General features: G+C 48.6%; 1 protein-coding gene across 1 annotated transcript in view; it reads right to left on the bottom strand.

Annotated features, from left to right (window-relative positions):
• Myo18b (myosin XVIIIB) overlaps positions 1 to 20,537 on the bottom strand; it is a 240,474-nt gene that overhangs the window by 141,311 nt on the left and 78,626 nt on the right. Inside the window, exon 22 of the mRNA XM_045132589.1 lies at positions 2,976 to 3,041. Coding sequence (XP_044988524.1) covers positions 2,976 to 3,041 — 66 coding nt within the window. The remainder of the gene's footprint in view (positions 1 to 2,975; positions 3,042 to 20,537) is intronic.

Genomic DNA, 20,537 nt, shown 5'->3' with positions numbered 1-20,537 from the left:
TTCACAGTGAGCATTTAACTCACGGAGTCATCATCAAATGGTGGGCTGAGCCCTCTTCTGTGGACAGCCTTGTGTTTCTGTCAGAAGATCCTATACTACCCAGGTGACACCAGGATTCACGCCCTTCTCACTGGCTCCACACGTACCCCAGCCACTGAAGGTCATTAACGTTTGCTTAGCATCTACGGGCCCAGTTTTTATCAGCCGCTATCTTTGAGATCAGTCCTGCAATCAACTCAGCAGCTAGTGATCCATGAAGCAAAGACTTGAACCCAGGTCCCAGGCTTGTCACTGGCACCCATTCTCAGTACCTAGATGAAACCTCATTTCCTCATTCATCAGAATGCATGTAGCTCAAGTCTGACGCTCAATGGCCACTTGATTCCGAGTTGGAACTAAAGTTCCCAATCGATTCTCCATGACCCTAAGCCCATTTGAAGTCATGGGCACTCCTAGGCTGATCCTTCTCTAAGCCTTTTCTTAAAAGAAAAAGAAAATGCAAACGAGTACACCCAATGTCAGGGACTACATTTTGCAAGTCTGCCTGGCTTGACAGCAAGGGCATTTTCTCTGACCAGGCCACCAAGACAATTAGCATCAAGAAATGAAGACATCAGGGACTCGCCACATCTCAGATTGCCTCGGTAATGATCGTATTCATTTCACAAGCTGATGAGTCCCCAAAGCCACTATAAAAGAAAAATTAGGGCTGGAGAGATGGCTTAGCAGTTAAGGTGCTTATCTGTGAAGCCTAGGGACCCATATTTGATTCTTCAGGTCCCACATAAGCCAGACACACAAGGTGACAGAAGCGCACAAGATCGCACGTGCACACAAGGTGGCATATGCATCTGGAGTTCAATCACAGTGGCTGCAGGGTCTGGCATGCCAACTTTCTCTCTCTTTCTCTCTCTCTCTCTCTTCTCTCTGTCTTGCATAAAAAGGGCTTCTCTGTTGGGCTTGCCTCAAAAAAAAAAAAATACCAGTGATTAAAATGATGGTGGTGCATCAAGCACTGGGGAGTCAGAAGTAGGAGGATCGTCATGAGTTCGAGGCCACCCTGAAACTACATAGTGAATTCCAGGTCAGCCTGGACCAGAATGAAACTCTCAAAAACCTAAAAACAAAACAACAACAACAAAAGACGACGATGACAGCATTTTATATATGACAATGAGGCAATGCTGCCGGGGCCGCCACCGGTGGATCAGGCTCGGCACTTTTGTCAGACAGGTGACTGGAACCGGCTGTGCCCCGGCGGGGAGTGGGCGGGGGCGGAGAGTAAATTGTCATCTCTGCAGAACCCTATCCTCACTTTTTTGTTGTTTTTGCTGCCCCTTTCGAGAGTGCCATATTGCCAAGCAGGAGTCCACCTGTATGCGAAATCACTTTTTTTTTTTCTCATAAATGTCATGGCCCATGGCACAGACCTCGATAAGGTGCCAGGCGCTGAAAATCACAAAAAAAATCTAAATTATTCCCTTTTCATGGGTCTAGCTGCTTATCGGACCCAAACAGAGCATAACATCCCCATCCTTCATCACCTTGAAGGAACTGCAGACCACTGCCAGGTGAGCTGTCTTTCTCTAAAAATGCCAAAGCCAAGGGTGTAGTTTTTTTAAGACGTGGGCTTGGCTATAGTTCCCATCTTTGGGCCCACTGAGGAATTAGCTCTCTCTCTCTCTCTCTCTCTCTCTCCACAGTCATTTTACAGATTAGAGGAGTCATAATTCTCGAAGCATTAAATGTTACCCTATCTGATGGCATCATGCCCTGATGACAAATGCATTCTGCAAAAAACAGCGGTGAGGCCTGCTAAACAATGTGACGCTTCCCACATGTGGAAAGCAGAGAGCTGGGATTCCAACGCACGGCTGTGGTAATGGAGACGGGGCTCATCTCCCACTGAGGAGCCACACAGTTAGGAAGGGCTGAGCCTGGGCAGGGACCCGGTCAGTTTTTTTTAATCCCTGTTGGGTTTCGGTGGTCTCCCGCATGTGAGCACCAAATTCTGAAATGCTGAAGATGTTGCATTGGCCCCAAAGACCTGCCCACTGCTGAGCCTGGCATCCAAGACTGGACAATGTCCTTAACTTATTCAAGACATCTTTTTACTGAGGACCAGGTATAGTGTTTTTATTATTGGGACGTTTAGGCTTCTAGCTTTCTGGGACCTGCCACCAAAAAAAAAAAAGAAAGAAAAATAAAACTGGACTACAGCCTCCATTCTCTTCCTAGCCCTACAATGGCTGCTGGGATTGGGACTAAGGTGGCTGGGTGTTCGCACGCATGGACAAGCTGGGTCACAGTCCAGTGGAGTCAATTCACCTAGAGAGCCAGGAGAGCAGCCTGCTGGGCCCCGGCTGGAGTCGGGTCTGGGCACAGCCTGAACATGTGTGTTTTGTGCGAGCCTTTGGGGAGAGCTGATGCTGTGGGTCCGAGGACTGCGCTGTGGGAACTGCTGGTCTACAAGCTCATGGAGCTGGGGAACAATCCCCTGACTCTGGGCCCGGGTACAAAGAACGTGGGCTCTGCTGCCACGAGTCAGCAACGGAACCTCAGTCCACTAAAAGGACCCTTAGGATTTGGACCCTGTGACTTCCCGTGGGCGCCTTTGTCTTCGCTCCCTGGAAGCCCCTGGAAATTGCGTGTCTCCTAAAGGCATGGAGCCCTCGCCTGCGGGGCAGACTGAAGACGCAAAGAACAGGATGTGAAATTGCCCGGAAGCAGCCACAGTTCACGTTGGACCAAGACATTGACCCTGTGCGTGTGGCCTGTAGGAAATGGCACTGCTGGCATCATTGCCACCTGGTGTGACATTGTGTCATCATGACCTTGTCCAGAGGATCGGGCTAGGTCGCTTGCTGTACGTGTCATTCGGGAAAGGGCATGGGCTACTGAGATGGGAAGAGAATAGGGGTGTCGTGTGAGTCACGGTACGTGGGCAGAAAGCCCTCGGGATGGCAAGCACTCACGTGGCTATGTCCCACGGCCACCGCCTTCTTCTCCAGGTCCAGGGCCTGCAGGAGCTGCTCCACCGCCTGAGGAGGGAAGAGAGAACTTCAGAGAGAACAAAGACAGAGGCAGAGAACCCCAAAGCGAGGGACAGGCTCGCAGCACGCAGGACGCGCCGCACAGAGGATGACCCACGTGTCCGTAAGCCTGCTGAGTCCAAATCACAGAGGCATGTGCAGGAGAGACGCTGTCCTGATTCCCGTCCCTGGGACCTTCAGAGAGGCCAAGTCACCTCACCCTCGAAATAACCCCGTGTGGGCTACACGACCACCACACCCATTCTACCGAGGAGATTAAAGATGCCAACCGAACGAGGCGTGCTCCTGCTGGGGACATCAGTAGGGTGGCTCCTCACCAAACCGAAAACAAGCCTGGGAAGATGGCACAGCGGGTGAAGTGCCCGTCGCACGAGCAGGAGGACGTGAGTTCAGATCCCCGGCGTCCACATACAACGCTCGGGCGTGGGAAGGCGTGCCTGTGGTCCCGGCGCCGCCGGGGAGGCAGAGGCAGGGGGATCTCTGGGGCTCCCTGGCTAGCTGGTCTAGTCTAATCAGTGAGCTCTGGGTTTGGTGTGAGACCCTGCCTCAAAGAATAAGGCGGATTGAAGAAGATACCCGACGCTGACCTTGGGCCTCCACATGCTCACGCACACACATGCATGTGCAAGCAACCCTCTTACACATGGGCCCACACATATGTTCAGTGTGCACATGCACACGCAAAGTCAAGCAGACAGAACGAAGTGTGCAGCTAACACGGAGAATAGTACGGTGGCTCCTCCAAAAGTTAAACTGGCATCATTGCCTCACACAGTAGCCCCACGTGGGCGTATGCCACAGGGAACAGATAGCAGGTCTGGAAGAGACCTTTGCACTGACATTCACATGTCATTGTACACAGCAACTAACGGAGAAAGAACTCCGGTGTCCACTGACAGGGGAGTGGGCATAATAAGGTTCATTTATACAACATCGTAATCCAGCCTTGAAAAGAAATTCTGACACACGCTCTAAGGTAGATGTACTTTGACGACATTATGTCAAGCGAAACAAGTTGGTCATAGAAGGACAAGATCCTGGGGCCAGAGAGACGGCTAAAATGTACGCTTAAATGCGTACCACTGGAGGTTTTATGTCATGCATATTTTAATGCACACACATAAAAATTGAAAAACCGTAAGCCAAGAGCGTACTCCCAGGTCACATGACTATGCTCAGGGCAGAGTCCCGCTCCAGTCAAGCTCCGTGTGGCCCACGGCGACAGCTCTGGCTTGACCTGCACCTGGGATGGCTCCACTGGGTCACCAAGTCACCCTGCGACAGCCACTCCAGAACTCTGCACTTCTATCATTGCATCTGACAGCTACTGCCTCACTTAACTAAGGTTTGCTAAATAAAATTAACATGGCCGTGAACCGTGTCTTCCCATCCCAGACTGTGGCAGGGAGAGTCTGCGTGTAGCCTAACTCCTGCTTCCTACCCTGCATTTACCACAGCGCTCTGTGCACACAATAGCAGCTCAATACACATGAGAAGGAAGGAATGAAATAGCACTTGAGCAAAAACTATCCAAGTAGGAGGCAGCCAGCCCCATTCAAGAGAAACCAATTCACTGAGAATTCTGCGTGAGGCACAAACAGAAATGCAGGGTTTCGGTGAAGTCCACCTCCCAGCAAATGGCCACATAAGCTCTGAAAGGACTTTGCCAGGGCCGGAGAGATGGTTTAGTGGTTAAGGTGCTTGCCTGGAAAGCCTGAGGACCTGAGTTCGGCTCCCCAGTACCCAGGTAAGCCAGATGCACAAGGTGGCTCATGAGTCTGGAGTTTATTTGTAGTGGCTAGAGGTTCTGACATGCCTATTCTCTATCTCCCCCCCCTTCTCTCTCAAATTAATTAATTAGTTAATTAAAATATTAGTTGGATAAATGGCTTAATGGTTAAGGCACATTCCTGCAAAGCCAAAGGACCACAGTTCAATTCTCCAAGACCCATGTAAGCCAGATGCACAGGGTGGCACACACATCTGGAGTTCATTTGCAGCAGCTGGAGGCCCTGGTTTGCCCATTCTCTCTCTTTCTCTCCCTCTCTCTCTTTCTCAAATTAATATATAAAAGTAAAATATTTTTTAAAATATTAGTTGTGAAATGACTATGCTAGAGACCTGCACCCTCACATCTGTTCGGTCACATCTGGTCTGCTCCCAAGCCCCTTCCACTTCACTCCGGCCTCACACCCTGGTCTTCCAAATCCTGACAAGCAAAAAGTCCATTTTCAGGATGTGTCAGAAGAGTAATTGCGACACTCTAGAAGCTAAGGGGTGGGCAGAGACGGGAGTCGCTGAGGAGATGATTTCTAAGTCCCCGGATCAATGGTTCCACAGAGAACTTCCCGAGATTCCTCCCTAAGTGCTTGCTGAAATGCTTGGTGGGCCGCCTCGCCGCCTGGCCTCCTGCGAGAACATTCTGCAACACTCCTCCAGCATTTCAGTGCTCTCATTTATTACACTTGAGCCAGGAGTGTTCCAAGGGAGTTGTAGGCAGCAGAAATGTATGAAACCAATATACCCCAAATATAACATCTTTTCTCTCTGCACAAAGAGAAAGCATAATAAAAATTGGCTAAAAATAAGATAGATGGGGGAAACGTGAAATCCATGGCCATAAAACCTTCTCTGCGTCTATCTTGGAGGTAAGGTCTAGAATGGATGTTTGAAGAAAAGGTGTGGAGTTAATCCCAGCACTGGAGAGGCTGAAGCAGTAGAACTGCAGGTTTGGGGCAAGCCTAGGTTACATAGAGACCTCGACTCAAAACAACAGGAGCCAGAGATGCGGCTCGGTGGTTAAAGGTGCTTTTATTGCAAAGCATAACCGCCTGGGTTTGATTCCCCAGGACCCATATAAAGCCAGATGTGTAATGTGGCACATGCATCTGGAGTGCATTAAGAGGGCCTGGAACACCCGTACTTACTCCTCTGTCTCTCTCAAATAAATAAATGAAAATTTTTTAAATGCCTTGGGCTGGAGAGATTGCTCAATGGTTAAGGCCTTTGCCTACAAAGTCTTAACACCCTGGGTTCAATAAAGCCAGATACACAAAATGGATAGACATCCTGGCATGCCAAGTCCCCCCACCTCTCTTTCCCTCTCTATCTCTATCTCTGTCTCACCTCTCTCTGCTTGCAAATAAATATAAATATATATATATATATATTTAATATATATATATTTATATTTAATATATATATATTTTTTAAATCTGGAGTCTGGGCTGGAGAGATGGCTTAGCAGTTAAGCACTTGCCTGTGAAGCCTAAAGACCCCGGTTCGAGGCTCGGTTCCCCAGGACCCACGTTAGCCAGATGCACAAGGGGGTGCACTCGTCTGGAGTTTGTTTGCAGAGGCTGGAAGCCCTGGCGCGCCCATTCTCTCTCTCTCCCTCTATCTGTCTTTCTCTCTGTGTCTGTCACTCTCAAATACATAAATAAATAAATTTAAAAAAAAAATCTGGAGTCAGATCCAACTGAGATCTGGTGTTTGTTTTATCATCATCCAGTCACCTCAGGCAAGGGCTGTACTCTGGACCTCTGATTCCTTCCTGGAAGACTACACCACGTGTTTCTGGGGGCCGAGGCTATGTGTCCCAAAGAACATGCTTGACCGCCACGTGCCTGAGGACTCTCCTCGCCTCCTGATGGTCTCAGAATCCTTCAGATGCGGCTGAGAATCCCAACCCTAGCAAAGGCCTTCCTGTTCTGTCAACCTCCCTCTGTGGGTGAGAGCGGCCCCGTTCAAGGGGGTGACAGGAGCGGGTGAGGGGGAGCACGTCACTGTACGTCTGGCTCCCTTCCTGGCCTGCAGAGTGACAGCCCTACCTGAACCACAACCCTGGGGACGATTCCCTGAGAAGAGATGAGAAGGAACTCGTCAATGACTTCCCATTGAATTATTACTTTTGTTCTCCTCGTTAATATTAATATCAGTTGAGCCATATAGAAATGATCTTTGTTTAGGCCAAGTATCAATTATTTACTGAGTTCAAAAAAACGCAAGCATGGTCCAACAGCCTGTTGGTAGAAAATAAAAGGCACGATGGGATGCAAGTCAGTGTACAGAGCGTCTGGTGGAGCCGCCTCTTTTCCATTGATCAGAACTGCCTACCTAACCAGGCTTAGCTCTCTCGGCATAGAATACATGTTTTCGAGGAAATTATTAGCCGTTTTGCTCCAAGGAAAAACAGTTTTCAGCCTTTCTTCTAAAAGAAAAAGTCCTAAGCACTGCTCCAACAGCCTGTATATGACTCAATGTACTTTCACTCCTTGATAATGGATCCTACATCACCCCCATTTTACAGATGAAGAAACTGAGGTCCAGTGCAGTTAAATGTCATGGTGAAGGGGTATGTCCTAGAATTGATGACAGGGGTCCCAAAACCCAAGAACTGACCTCACAAACCTGTTCCATCACCTGCCAACGTTGTCACCTACCCAGATCTACCCCTCACTAGCTGTGTGATCCTCAGCAAGCCACTCTTTCTCCCTGGTCCTCCTGGGTATGTGAGGTAGTCACATCTGGCCTTCAGCGCAGGAGAGGGGACTTGAGGAGTCATAGAAGAGACTACTTCCGGGATCCGGAGAGGCGGCTCAGTGGTTAAGTGCCCTGCCTGTGCAAGCAGGGGGGACTGAGGGGTCCTGGAGCCACCCTCGTTCAAATCTCCAGGCCCCATGTAAACAGCTGGACAGGGCCACATGCGCCCATAGCCGCCGTCCCACAAAGAGGGGCAGAGTCCCAGGGAATCACTCAGGCTCATGACGCAGCTGCAGGTGAGTTCACTGGGCACCAAAAAGGCACGTGCATGTACACACACACACACACACACACACACACGCACGCTAACAAAACAAAACAAAAAAACAACACAACAACAAAAAGAGAGAGACCCACGAGTCCTCTGGGCCCCGCACTAATAAAAAGGTATACAATTTCCAAAAAAGAACACCTTCAATACCCTGGACATTAACCAGTGACATTCAACATACTGAGAAGTAATTCTTCAAGAAAAACTGTTGAGCTCCAGATCAGTGGGTGGGAGCTGGTGGCAGTCATGACTGGGCCTCTGGCATCCCTGTTCCCTGCTACCCCAGCTCTAACCTTGCAGGTGATGCCACCAGAAGAGACACGACGTGGAAGAGAAGGACTTGCTGACCCCGAGCGCGGTCAGAAAGAAACAGCCTGGATCCAGCGGGCAACTGGGCAGTGAGAACATGGCTAAGGTGGAGGGTTGGGGGATGGATGCTCTGCCCGAGCTGAGCAGCGGACCTCGTAGAACCAGAAACTTCGCGAGAATTGTGGGAAAAGAGATGGCCAAAGTGGGCTTGACAAGTTCCCACGTCCTTGAGGTTCAAAGCTAAAGGGACAAACAAGCGAGCCCAGGGAGAGCTCGAGTTACCCACACATCCCTGTCTGGATACACGGCCATGTGCACAGGCAGAGGCAGGTCAGGCAGAGGAGCCCTGCCCAGATGCTGAATGCCTTTCCCAATCCATACAGTGCCACCAAGAAGAATGTCAACACTGCCCAGGCTCCAGAGCTGCGCTAAGCGGTCACCCTCGGCTGACCACTCAGGTGCAGCGCTCGGCTGAGGCAGCCGCCAGGGAGACAGGCTTCAAAATAAAAGCATGCACTTGTAAAAAACTGGGCACAGTGAACACTGGTCCCACGGCCAGGGGAAGATGGGGTTCTTGCATCCAGTTAAAACAACGGACTAAGTGGCTAGGAAGGGATTAGAGACTGGTATTGCTCTCATCTAAGATGCCCAGTTCTCCACAGAGATGAAAGAGTGTGCAAAAAAAAAAAAAAAATCTAGACATCGCTGGGCTGGAGAGATGGTTTAGCAGTTAACGTGCTTGCCTGAGAAGCCTAAGGACTCATGTTCGATTCTCCAGATTCCACGTAAGCCAGAGGCACGGTGACGCAAGCACGCAAGGTCGAACTTGCACAAAAGCGGCTCATGCATCGGAGTTCAGCTTCAGTGGCTGGAGGCCCTGGCATGCTCTCTCGCTCGCTCGCTCGCTCATAAAAAAAGCAGTCTCTTGGGCTTGCCTCAAGAGAAAATCTAGAAATTGCAATCTACACTGGCAAAAAATGGGTGGGGCAGACAATAGAAATGATCTCAGACTTGGAACTTCTATTTGGCAAACAAAGGCTTCAGACCATGTGTTATAAACACAGTCAGAGACCTAAAGGAAATGGTGTGTAATGAACTCAAAGACAACAGATGCTGGGGCATAGTTCAGTGGTAGAGCATGTGTTTAACATGTACAAGGTCCTGGGCTTGATCCTCAGTACCAAAACCTAGAGAAAAATAATGAATCATTAGACAGAAAACATCAATGAAGAAACAGAGAGGGCTGGAGAGATGGGTTAGCGGTTAAGCGCTTGCCTGTGAAGCCTAAGGACCCCGGTTCGAGGCTCGGTTCCCCAGGTCCCACATTAGCCAGATGCACAAGGGGGTGCACGCGTCTGGAGTTCGTTTGCAGTGGCTGGAAGCCCTGGCGCGCCCATTCTCTCTCTCCCTCTATCTGTCTTTCTCTCTGTGTCTGTCGCTCTCAAATAAATAAATAAATAATTTTTAAAAAAAAGAAAGAAACAGAGAGATACAAATTATTAATGATTACAAATGGAATTTTTTTGGGGGGGTTGTAAAGTAAAATAACTAAACTGGTAAATTCACAACAGGAGCTCAACAGCAGGTTTGAGATAGCGGGTGAGTTGGTGAATTGGGAAGTAGATTAAGGGAAATTCCCCAATTTAAAGAGGGGAGAGAAGTAGAAATAAAGAAAAAAGAACAGAGCCACGCACGGCAATGCAGGCCACAGCAAAAGACTCATGATGGAATCTCAGAAGGAGGGGAGAAAGAAAGGGATGGAAAACAGAGTCAGGGTCTATGGCTTCAAAACTCCCTAAGTTTTACTCCTTCTAAAAAAATGTTAAGCACAGATCCCAGAAGATCAGTGTGTTGCACGTCACATAGACACAATGAGAGCCACCGAGGAGGCGTCGGTCAGGCTATCCAAGGCCAAACACGATGTGTGGGGATGAGCTATAGCAAATCGTGGGAAGGGACTGCGGGAAAGAACTTTGGGAATATTCTTTAATAGACCTTATGAATAACTTTTCTGATATTATTGCTGTGAGGTGTTAAATCCGTGACTTGTAACTTGCCCTGAAGTTAGTCTTACAACTGTGTGGTCCACCCGCTTAAAGCAATGTGACTAGTTTCCTCTGCCTTGGTATAACCTTTGTCCTGAACAGCACCGGTGACCAGTACTGACAAACGATGCTCAGAGATGCTATCTGATCTTACTTAAGCTGTGCTCCTTTCCTGAGAGGCCTGGTTGGACTCTCGACTCAGAGCCAGAGTACACAGCTAAGACAGAAAGCTGGAAGAAGCCATTCTGCATGCAGTTCAGTGGGAGAAAGAGAAATTACCAGTGAAGATACCCAACAGTGGACACTGCAAGCCTTATATTTGGCCAGCCAGGTCAAATGAGCCAATGGGTGCAATAGTGGCACATCTGTTATGGGGGAAACCAACTGCCCTCTAATTGGACTGGAGGTCCACTCTATGGGAGGGAATACATCCCTGATACTGAAAACTTAAAACAGGGGTAGTCATGAGCCCTAGGGGTGTAACGTCTGCTGTTTTCTGGCTAAATGTATAAACTATGCTTATCAAACTGCCCAGTAAGCACTTTTGTTAATGTCCACACACTTATATTAATGCTACTCTCACTTTTGGTAGAGAAACTTCTCTTTTCAGATGGCGGTGACCTTGGGACGACTCAGAAGGTATCATGGTAGTAGGAAGAAATGACCGCAGTGCTCAGCACTGCAATATCTGTATCACACCTTCCAAGGCTCAGGCGGAAGAGGTAGTGGAAAAAATGTAAGAGCCAAAGGAAGGGCAGGACTCCATACAACATGCTCCCTCCAGACACAAAATGGCCTGGATATCCATGACCTCACAGGGCCTGACACTACCTGCATAAGACCATCATAAGAGGAGGAAAAGATCATGACATCAAAAGTAAAAGAGAGACTGATTGAGACGGGGTGGAGGTATGATGGAGAGTGGAGTTTCAAAAGGGGAAAGTTGGGGGAGGGAGGGTATTACCGCGGGGTGTTTTTTATAGTCATGGAAGTTGTTAATAAAAATTTGGAAGAAAATAAATAAATAAATAAAATATCTTCCACCTTAAAAAAAAAAAAAGAGTACACAGCTAAGAGCTGATCACAGCACTGAAGACGACGAGATTAGTAACCATGCGCCATGGACCTGCCAAAGGCAGCAGGTGGGCTAAGTGTGGTTATTCCTGTGATCAGAGTGCATGTGTGTTCTGGATTAGCAGAGTCCAGCAGGTCATAACACCAAGTCCCTCCCTTTAACAAATGCCTAAGGATTATCTATGGGTGAAAGTTCCTTACCTTTTGTTCATATAATTTACTACTTGATCACATATGACTGGCTTTTGTCTGTTCAGTAAAAGGTGCCCATGGATGCATATATGCAAGAGAGGAGGCCATAGACACAGTAACGTCACAACAGCCGTGACAGCAGATGCAGAAGGTTTACTAACTGCTTAAACTAAACTTCTCCTCAGTTTCCTTTTTAATATTTTATTTATTTGTCTGCAAACAGAGAGATACAGAAGAGAGAAAAGAAAAGAGAGAAATTGGATGCACCAGGGCCTCTTGCCATGGCAAATGAACTACAGATACATGCACCACGTTGTGTGCATCTGGCTTACATGGGTCCTGGGGAATTGAACCTTGGTCCTTTGGTTTTGCAGGCAAGTGCCTTAACAACTAAGCAATCTCTCCAGCCCAATAAAAATATTTTTCTCTCACTTCTGGTTAGAGAAGCTTCTCTTTTAGATGGCGATGACCACTGGGATGACCCAAAAGGGAACATAGTGCTGAGAAGAACGGATGGAGGAGTGTCCAGCACTGAAACATCTCACACCCTCCAAAGCTCAGGGTCCATTACAGACAAGATGGCAGAAAGAATGTAAGAGCCAAAGGAAGGGCACCACTCCTTACACACAACTCTCTGGACAGAATTTGGCCTCGATATCCAAGACCTCACAGTGCCTAGCAATACCTACACAAGACCATAATAATAGGAGAAAAAGATGATGACATCAAATTAAAAGAGAGACTAATGGAGAGAGGGAGGGGATATGACGGAGAGCAGAGTTATGAAGAGGAAAGTGGGGGAGGGGAGGGAAATACCATGGTTTGTTGTCTATAAGTATAGAAGTTGTCAAATATATATTTAAATCATATCACATATGGAAAATTAAAATATAAATATCAATGGATTATAGCTACTTTAATTAAACTTGTTAAAAGGCAAAGTGTCCCATCATGCCCATTCTCTCTCTCTCTTTCTCTCTCTCTCTCTCTCTCCTTCTTCTCTTTCTCTCCCTCTCTCTCTCTCCCTCCCTCTCTCTCTCAAATAAATAAATAAAAAATATTCTTATAAAGACGAGTATATACCATCTATTAGAGATACAGCTTGGGCTGGAGAGATTCCTTAGTGGTTAAGGCACTTGCCAGCAAAGCCAAAGGATCCAGGTTCAGTTCTCCAGTACCCACATAAACTAGATGTACAGGATTTTACATGCATCTGGAGTTCGTTTGCAGTGGCTAAAGACCCCAGCATGACCATTCTCTCTCCCCTGCCCACCTCTCACTCTCTCTTTCCTTCTCATAAATAAATAAATAAAATATTTAAATTTTATTTATTTATTTATTTATTTGAGAGCGACAGACACAGAGAGAAAGACAGATAGAGGGAGAGAGAGAGAGTGGGCGCGCCAGGGCCTCCAGCCTCTGCAAACAAACTCCAGACGCGTGCGCCCCCTTGTGCATCTGGCTAACGTGGGACCTGGGGAACCGAGCCTCGAACCGGGGTCCTTAGGCTTCACAGGCAAGTGCTCAACTGCTAAGCCATCTCTCCAGCCCATAAATAAATAAAATATTTAAAAAGAGAGATACAGGTTGTATTCAAAGATAGGTTGAAAGGGCAAAACAAAACAAGATATTGTTAAAAGAGCAAACATAAAAGAGCTGTAGTGGGCACTAATATCAGCAAAGTAATTTTAAAAATCACCATAGACACAAGGGACATTTATAGGGACAAATCAGAAACACACAGCAGTTAAACTGAGTGTACACTTAACCAGAGCGTCCCAAACCACGTGAAGCAAAATTTGATAGGAATAAAAAATAAGTAGACCCTGGCAGCTGGAGTCATTAGCGCCTCACCACAATAAGTGATGGAGCAGTCAGATACAGGGGCTGGAAAGACGGTTCAGTGGTTCAAGGAACTTGCTTTGCAAGGTCTGCTGGCCTAGTGTGCAATTCCCCGGAACCCATGTAAAGCCACATGCACAAAGTGGCACATGCATATGGAGTTCATTTGCAATAGTAAGAGGCCCTACCATACCCATTCTCTCTTTTTCTCTGTTTCAAATGATATGTATATACACACACACACTCACACACACACACGCACACACACACACACACACACACACACACATGTATTTGGTTTTTCAAGGTAGGGTCTCACTCTAGCCCAGGCTATGGAGTCTCAGGGTGGCCTCGAACTCACGGCAATCCTCCCACCTCTGCCTCCCGAGTGCTGGGATTAAAGGCGTGAGCCACCACGCCCGGCTTCAAATAAAATATTTTTAATAAAACAAATAGATATAAAATAAAATTAGGGCTGGAGAGATAGCTTAGTAGTTAAGGTGCTTGCCTGTGACACCTAAGGACCCATATTTGATTCCCCAGGACCTGAATATTCCAGATGCACAGGGTGGCACATGTGTCTGGAGTTCATTTGCAGTGGCTGGAGGCCCTCTCTTAAATAAATAAAAGAAAAACCTTAGAAAAAGATATGTGCTAGGACATGATTTGTAGCCAAGACTTTCTGATTCAAAACTGCATGCTTTAAGTAATAAACACCTCTATTACGTACTAACTAAATCATTCTCTAAGTTGCAAAGTGCCACATAACCCTACAGGCTTGGGACTGTAAATGGAACAAAGCAGGAACTATCAACACACACACACACACACACACACACACACACACACACACACACACACACACACGATTGGGTGGGTTAACATAGACTAGGAAATCTGTAAAATGAATAGAACTGACCCAGACAAGAAGGGCCTGGCAAGATGCTGAATGAATTCTGGAGGCGCTGAGCAGGTCCACTCCGGCCCTGGCCTCCTCCCGGCAGGACTGTGATGACTTCGCAGGGAGCCTGGAGCTCCCAAAGGAGCTGAACGGGGCAGAAGTGCCTGCCTTGGACACACAGTGGGCTGGAAGCTTTAATTAGACTCTTCAGATCCAGTCCCCAGGGAAGAGATTGTGTTGGCAGAAATCAATCAGCCCTGAAGACGTTGAGAGGAGGGTAAGCCTGGGGTTTCCTCTCATTGATCAGAGGCTTGCAAACTCCTTTTTGGACAGAATCCGGGACGTAGCTAAGGGGAGCCAAAGAGTGCTTCTCTACCAAGCTGCCCGAGACCCCACTATGACAGTCACCCTCAGGGGCTGAGGCACAATCTTAAACCTCTGGGGTAATGCAGGGACAGGAGTGGAGCCAAAACAACTACATGGGTAAGGTGGGCCATTCTGGAAGCCTGGGTAATATTCCTAAGTGCCAGAACCGAGGGGGCATCCCATCTCCCTAGAAAGGTCCATGGAATGAGCCTTTAAAAAAAAATACCTATTTTCAGGCTAATGAGATTTATCAGTCCTTAAGGGTCTTGCCTGCAAAGCTTGAGGACCCAGGTTTGATCCCCAAGTAGCCATGAAAAGCCAGATGCACAAGGTGGCTCGTGAGTCTGGAATTCATTTGCAGCTGGTAGAGGCTCTGATGTGCCCATTCCCCCCCCCTTTTTCTCTCTCTCTCTCATAAACAAATAAAACATTTAAAAATATGTCTCTTATTTATTTGTTTGCAAGCAGAGAGAGACCACGACCAGGTCCACTATACTAACCCCTTAGCTGAGAACTCTTAATAGACGGTCACTCATCACCCACTGGAATAAGGAGTATGGCTTGCTCCCCCCGCCCCTTCTCCTCAGCCACCCACGCAGGCTCATGACTCCAGACCCACACGCGCACGCACGTGTGGTTCACACGGCGGCAATGTGACCTCTTTGAACCACCTTCTCTGACTGTCCCCCGGGGCTCATCTCAAGAACCCCTTGCTCTGAGGCACAGTCTCTACGAGTTCATTCCACCCTTGCTTCCTTAAAGAGGCTCCCGGGGAACCTCGGAGCCCTCACTCTGTGTGGGAATTGCACGTTTCGGCGTGTGGCCTCTGAGCACTGTGTTCTGTTCCAGTCTCGCACACGGCCCCGGGGAAGGAGGCACTTGGTCAAGGTTGAGTGAGGTCAATAATAAATATTTCAACCTCACATGGATGAATGGCTCATGTTGTTACAAAATGGCACTTTAAAAAAAAAAAAAATCCTGTGTTTACTCAAAGGGCTTTCGTCCAAAACCACAAAAGGGCATCCAGCATCCCCTAATCATTAGAGCATGTAAGTCAATCTACAATTTGGACCTGGTCTCAAGATTAGGAAGAAGGGGGAGAAGGGGGAATGAGGAGAAGAGGGTGGGGGAAAAGGAGGAAAAGGTGGATGAAGGAGGAGGAGAAGGAAGAAGAGGGAACAAGTGTTAGGTAGGGCACAGAAGAAAAAAAAAAGAAACCCTTTTGCAGGCCTGATGGTAATGTAAAATGCCACAGCCAATATGGAAAGTTGAATGGAAATTCCTCAAAACAAAATCAAAACTGGAGGCTAGAGAGATGGCTTAGTGGTTAAGGCGCTTGCCTGAGAAGCCTAAGGACCCCGGTTCAATTATCCGGGTCCCACATAAGCCAGATGCACATGGTGGCGCATGCATCTGTAGTTCATTTGCAACGGCTAGAGGCCCTGGAGCGCCCATTCTCACTCTCTCTCTCCCCCTCTCTCTGTCTCAAATAAATAAATAAATAAATAAATAATCAAAACTAGCCAGGCATGGTGGTTTATGCATTTAATCTCAGCACTTGGGAGGTAGAGGCAGGAGGATAGCTGTGAGTTTGAGGCCAGCATGGGACTACATAGTGAATTCCAGGTCAGCGTGGGCTAGAGTGAGATCCTACCTCAAAAAAAAAGAATAGATCAGGGAGTAGTTGGAAAGAAGAGGGATTCAGTGGAGGGGAGTAGGTTAAGCGGACAAAGGAGGATAATGAGAGGGGATTATGATCATGGCACATTGTGTATGTATGGAGGCTGTCAATAAAAAGTTTTTTAAAAAGCCAGGTGTGGTGGCCCAAATCTTTAATCCCAGCACTAAAAAGGCAGAAGGGTAGTTAGGAGTTCAAGGCCAGCCTGAGGCTACAGAGTGAGTTCTAGGCCAGCCTGGGCTAGAGTGAAAAGCTCCCTCAGAAGAAATTAAAACTAGAATTATCATATGACCCAGCAATTCTACCTTAAAAGAACTGAATTCTCAAACAGGCGCCAATCCAGTGTGTTCACCCCGGTATAAGCCACAATAGTTAAGACTCTGAAGTCAAAGGTCCACTGACTTCAAACGAATACTAAAATGAGGTGTGTATATACACACACATACACAATGGAATGACACTCAGCTTCCAAAGAAAGTTAGCTCTGACCCATGAACCCGGAGGACATTATGAAATAAGTCAGTCACCAAAGGTTGCTTGCTCCATGAGTTCGCCTAAGATCCTTAGCGTCATCAGCTCCATAGAGGCAGAAGGAGACGGTGGTTGCCAGGGGCTGGGGGGCGGGGGAGGAAGGAGGAGTCAGTCTGCATTTACTTGTGGGGATGGATGGTGGCGATGGCTGCACAGCAAGGCATGGCAACGGGGGGTCCTGCTGTTTATTTCCAAGGACCTCCATGCTTAAAAACAATTAAGGTGGGGCTGGAGAGATGGCTTAGCAGTCAAGGCACTTGGCTGCCATGCCTAAGGATCCAGATTCGATTCCCCAGGACCCAGGAAAGCCAGATGCACAAGGTGGAGCACGTGTCTGGAATTCGTTTGCAGTGGCTGGAGGCCCTGGCGCGCCCATTCCTTCTCTCACGATCTTGTAAATAAATTTTTAAAAGTAAGGGAGAGCTTATTATGCCTCGAGGTTTGAGAGCACATTCCATCATGGCCGAGGGAGACTTATAGCTGTGGCACCCAGAGCCCGAGGCAGCCTGCTCCATCTGGAGAGATCAGGGTTAGAGAAAGGGGAAAGCTTGGGCGCGGCCGGCTTCCTCACTCTTCCCTCCTTATTAGCCCGGGCGTCCAGCTGTGGAAAGGCACCCCCTATGTCCTAGATGAGTCTTCCTTCCTCAAATAATCCTCTGCAAACGAACTCTGGACGCGTGTGCCGACTTGTGCATCTGGCTGACATGGATTCTGGGGAATCAAACTTGGGTCCTTAGGCTTCACAGGCAAGCACCTTAACCACTAAGCCATCTTTTTTTTTTAGCTCCCAATGATACTTTTTTAATGCTCTGCATAGGACCCTGAGAGCTCAAGTTCAAATGCCAACTTGACTCCTCCTCCCTGGCAAGGCCTCGGTCATAAAGTAGGCCTGATTTCCTGAACGGGAGGCTTTTACGTGGAGAACTGCCTCGGGCCACAGTGCTACAACATTGCGCACTTTTGCCGTTGAGATCAGGTCTCACGCAGCCCAGGCTGACCTTGAACTTGCTACGTAACGGAGGGTGACCTTGAAGTCCAGATCCTCTTGCCTGGCTGATGACACATTCTGTGCATGTGTGGTAGATGGCATATCCTAACTCTGTCTCAGACACCGACTATTCAGCCGGTACCCCCGGAATGAGAGTCGTCAGCTGGGAAGCAGTTACGACATGGAAAGATGCCACGTGTTGAGCAAACAGTGGATGTCACGCAGGCCCGTTTTAAAACCCTGACAGCGAGTCCCCTCTGCTGCCGACTAGCGTCTAATGACAATATTGACCTTTTCCTCACTGTTGAGCTTGTCTTATTAAATCCTGAGGTCTTAACTGCTTCAGGCGGCTGCCCACCGGAGCACGTGCTCATGCATAATTCATGGCGTATCACGCTGCCTGACAAATGAATATTTATCAGCTCTTTCATAAGAGGCAGGGTGATGTTTTCTTTCTTTGCTACCAAAATTCGATGCTGTGGCAAATGAATTTTGTGAGCAAATAAAAAAGAAGAAGAAGAAGAATAGGGAAGAAGCAAAAACTCCCCACCAAGTCCACCGCGCCTGTAATTTTCCATTCCCCCAGGCCCCGCGCGCGCATGGGGGAGGTTTCGGCTCAGCAGCGACAGCAGACTCTTGCTGAGTCGTCCAGAATAGAAATGTATCCATATGCTGCACCCAGTGCCCACGCAGGAACCTCGCCCGCACCCCACGCCTGCCCCACTTCCAAGTGCACATGAGGGGCCCCAAGACCCTTCCAGAGCGCCACTCCGTGCCCTGTGCATGGAGACCAGAAAGGAAAGCCATGTGAGGTCAGTGGCATCAAGCCAAGCTCAGCCTCACGGCTTCCACAGCGAGCTGCCATCCGGCCCGAGAGGGGGACAGCCCGCTCTCGGGCTGAGCCGTGAACACCACGCAGAGGTGCTGCCTGCCTGCTGGAGACGAGAGCCAAGGGGCCTAAGAATTATGACTCTGTTTACCCCTCCGGCCTCACGGGTCCTAGGGGACCATCATGCTGAGAAGCACAGGCAGATGTGAGCGAGCCTCACAGGAAGGCAACATGGCTGTGACTCGTCACGGCTCAACCGCCATCGCCCTAACCCTGAAGGGTGTCCACGCCGCTGCCGCTACTGCTGTGGATGGCCATTCACAGATATGCAGCCCTACTGTGTGCAAGGACTTACATGACGCACATCTGTTACTTAGTTCCGTAACATGCCGTCCACAGAACACCCAATAGAGGCAAGCACTGATGTCTATCCTTGTAAGAGGAAGAAACTGAGGCGAAACGATGAAGCAACCTTCTTAGGGCACACTGCCCGCACACTGCCCGCATCACGTGTCTCTGAGCCTGGGACTCAGGTTCTTCCAACTCCCTCCCACTGGAGTTTAGAAAGTGGGGTCCAAGGGCAAAGCTGCCGATGCTGGGTGGCCTTGGGGAGGGTCACCTCACCTCCAAGGACCTCCATCTCCTCATTCGTAAAAGGGGTCCAGTGGGTCTTGCTCTGTAGGGATGTTACAAAGATGCTATTGGCCAAGTGGGCTCTGCAATTCTAAGGAGTCTCAGATCACTGATGAGCTGCAGCCGGTATCCACAGAAGCCTCCATCGTGGAGGGCTGACAAGAGGGGTGAAGGTGTGTTCTCGTGAATTTACAATAGGGCTGGGGAAAGGAGACACCCGGGAGAAAACACACCACGCTATGCCTGTAGACATTCACTCTTCAGTTAAAATCATTGCTAGGAGGGCTGGACAGATGGCTCAGCCATTAAGGTGCTTGCCTGCAAAGCCTAACAACCAGAGTTCGAGTCCCCAGTACCCATGTAAAGCCAGAGGCACAAGGTGGTACATGCATCCAGAGTTCACTGCAATGGCTGGAAGTCCTGGTGTGCCCATTCTTTCTCTCTCTCCCTCTCTCTCTTAAACAAATAAAATGTTTTAGAAAAATTATTGCTAGGAAACACATGGGGAGTATGCTGGTTTGAATATGACATGTCCCCATAATGTCACGTGTTTGAATTCTTCATCCCCAGTTGGTGGTGCTGTTTTGGGCGGTTGTGGAGGCTCTGGGAGGTGGAGCCTTGCTGGAGGAAGTGTGTCACTAGGGATGAGCGCTGGGGTGACACAGCCCAGCCCCACTTGGCTTGCTCTTGCTACCTCCTCCCTGATGATGTGACGCCCGGCTGTCTGCCCCTGCCATGCTTTCTCTGCTACAGTGAAACATCTCCTCGAAACGGTAAGCCGGAAGTAAGCCCTTTCCTTCTAGAAGCTGCTTCTGGTCGGGTACTTTGTCCCAGCGACGAGAAAGTAACTGCTACGGGAAGGGTTCCATCGTCTCCGTTACGGATAAGGAATTCACAAACATGAAAACAGGGGGAAGATGCTGAGTCATATCTGAGCCAGGTTTGGAGAGCAGAAGAGGATGAAAGAAGGTTCCAGATGGAAAAGACAGCCAGTGCAAAGACCCTGAAGTAGTCTGCTCACAGTTCCCTAAGGTGGGGAGCCTGTGCTAAATACTTCCTGACCATCTCGGACCCTGAAGCCTTCTGTGCGTAGATCACATCAGGGTGCTGGTGCCGAGCAGGTCGACCTTTGGAAATGACGGCTTTTCATGTGGCCACAGTCCCTTTGAGCTGGGTCCCGCTGCCCTCTTGACTTACAACATTTCCCTGCTTTCCTTATGCAGGGTTTCAGAAGAACCCTTTAGGGGTGACAATGTCCTGGAGCTGAGCTCTGAAAATCTCAT

This window comes from Jaculus jaculus, chromosome 13 (assembly GCF_020740685.1).
Source record: "Jaculus jaculus isolate mJacJac1 chromosome 13, mJacJac1.mat.Y.cur, whole genome shotgun sequence".
Classification (NCBI taxonomy): Eukaryota; Metazoa; Chordata; class Mammalia; order Rodentia; family Dipodidae; genus Jaculus; species Jaculus jaculus.
The sequence above is the reverse complement of the archived record's forward strand: the minus strand, read 5'-3'. Positions and strand labels throughout refer to the sequence as shown.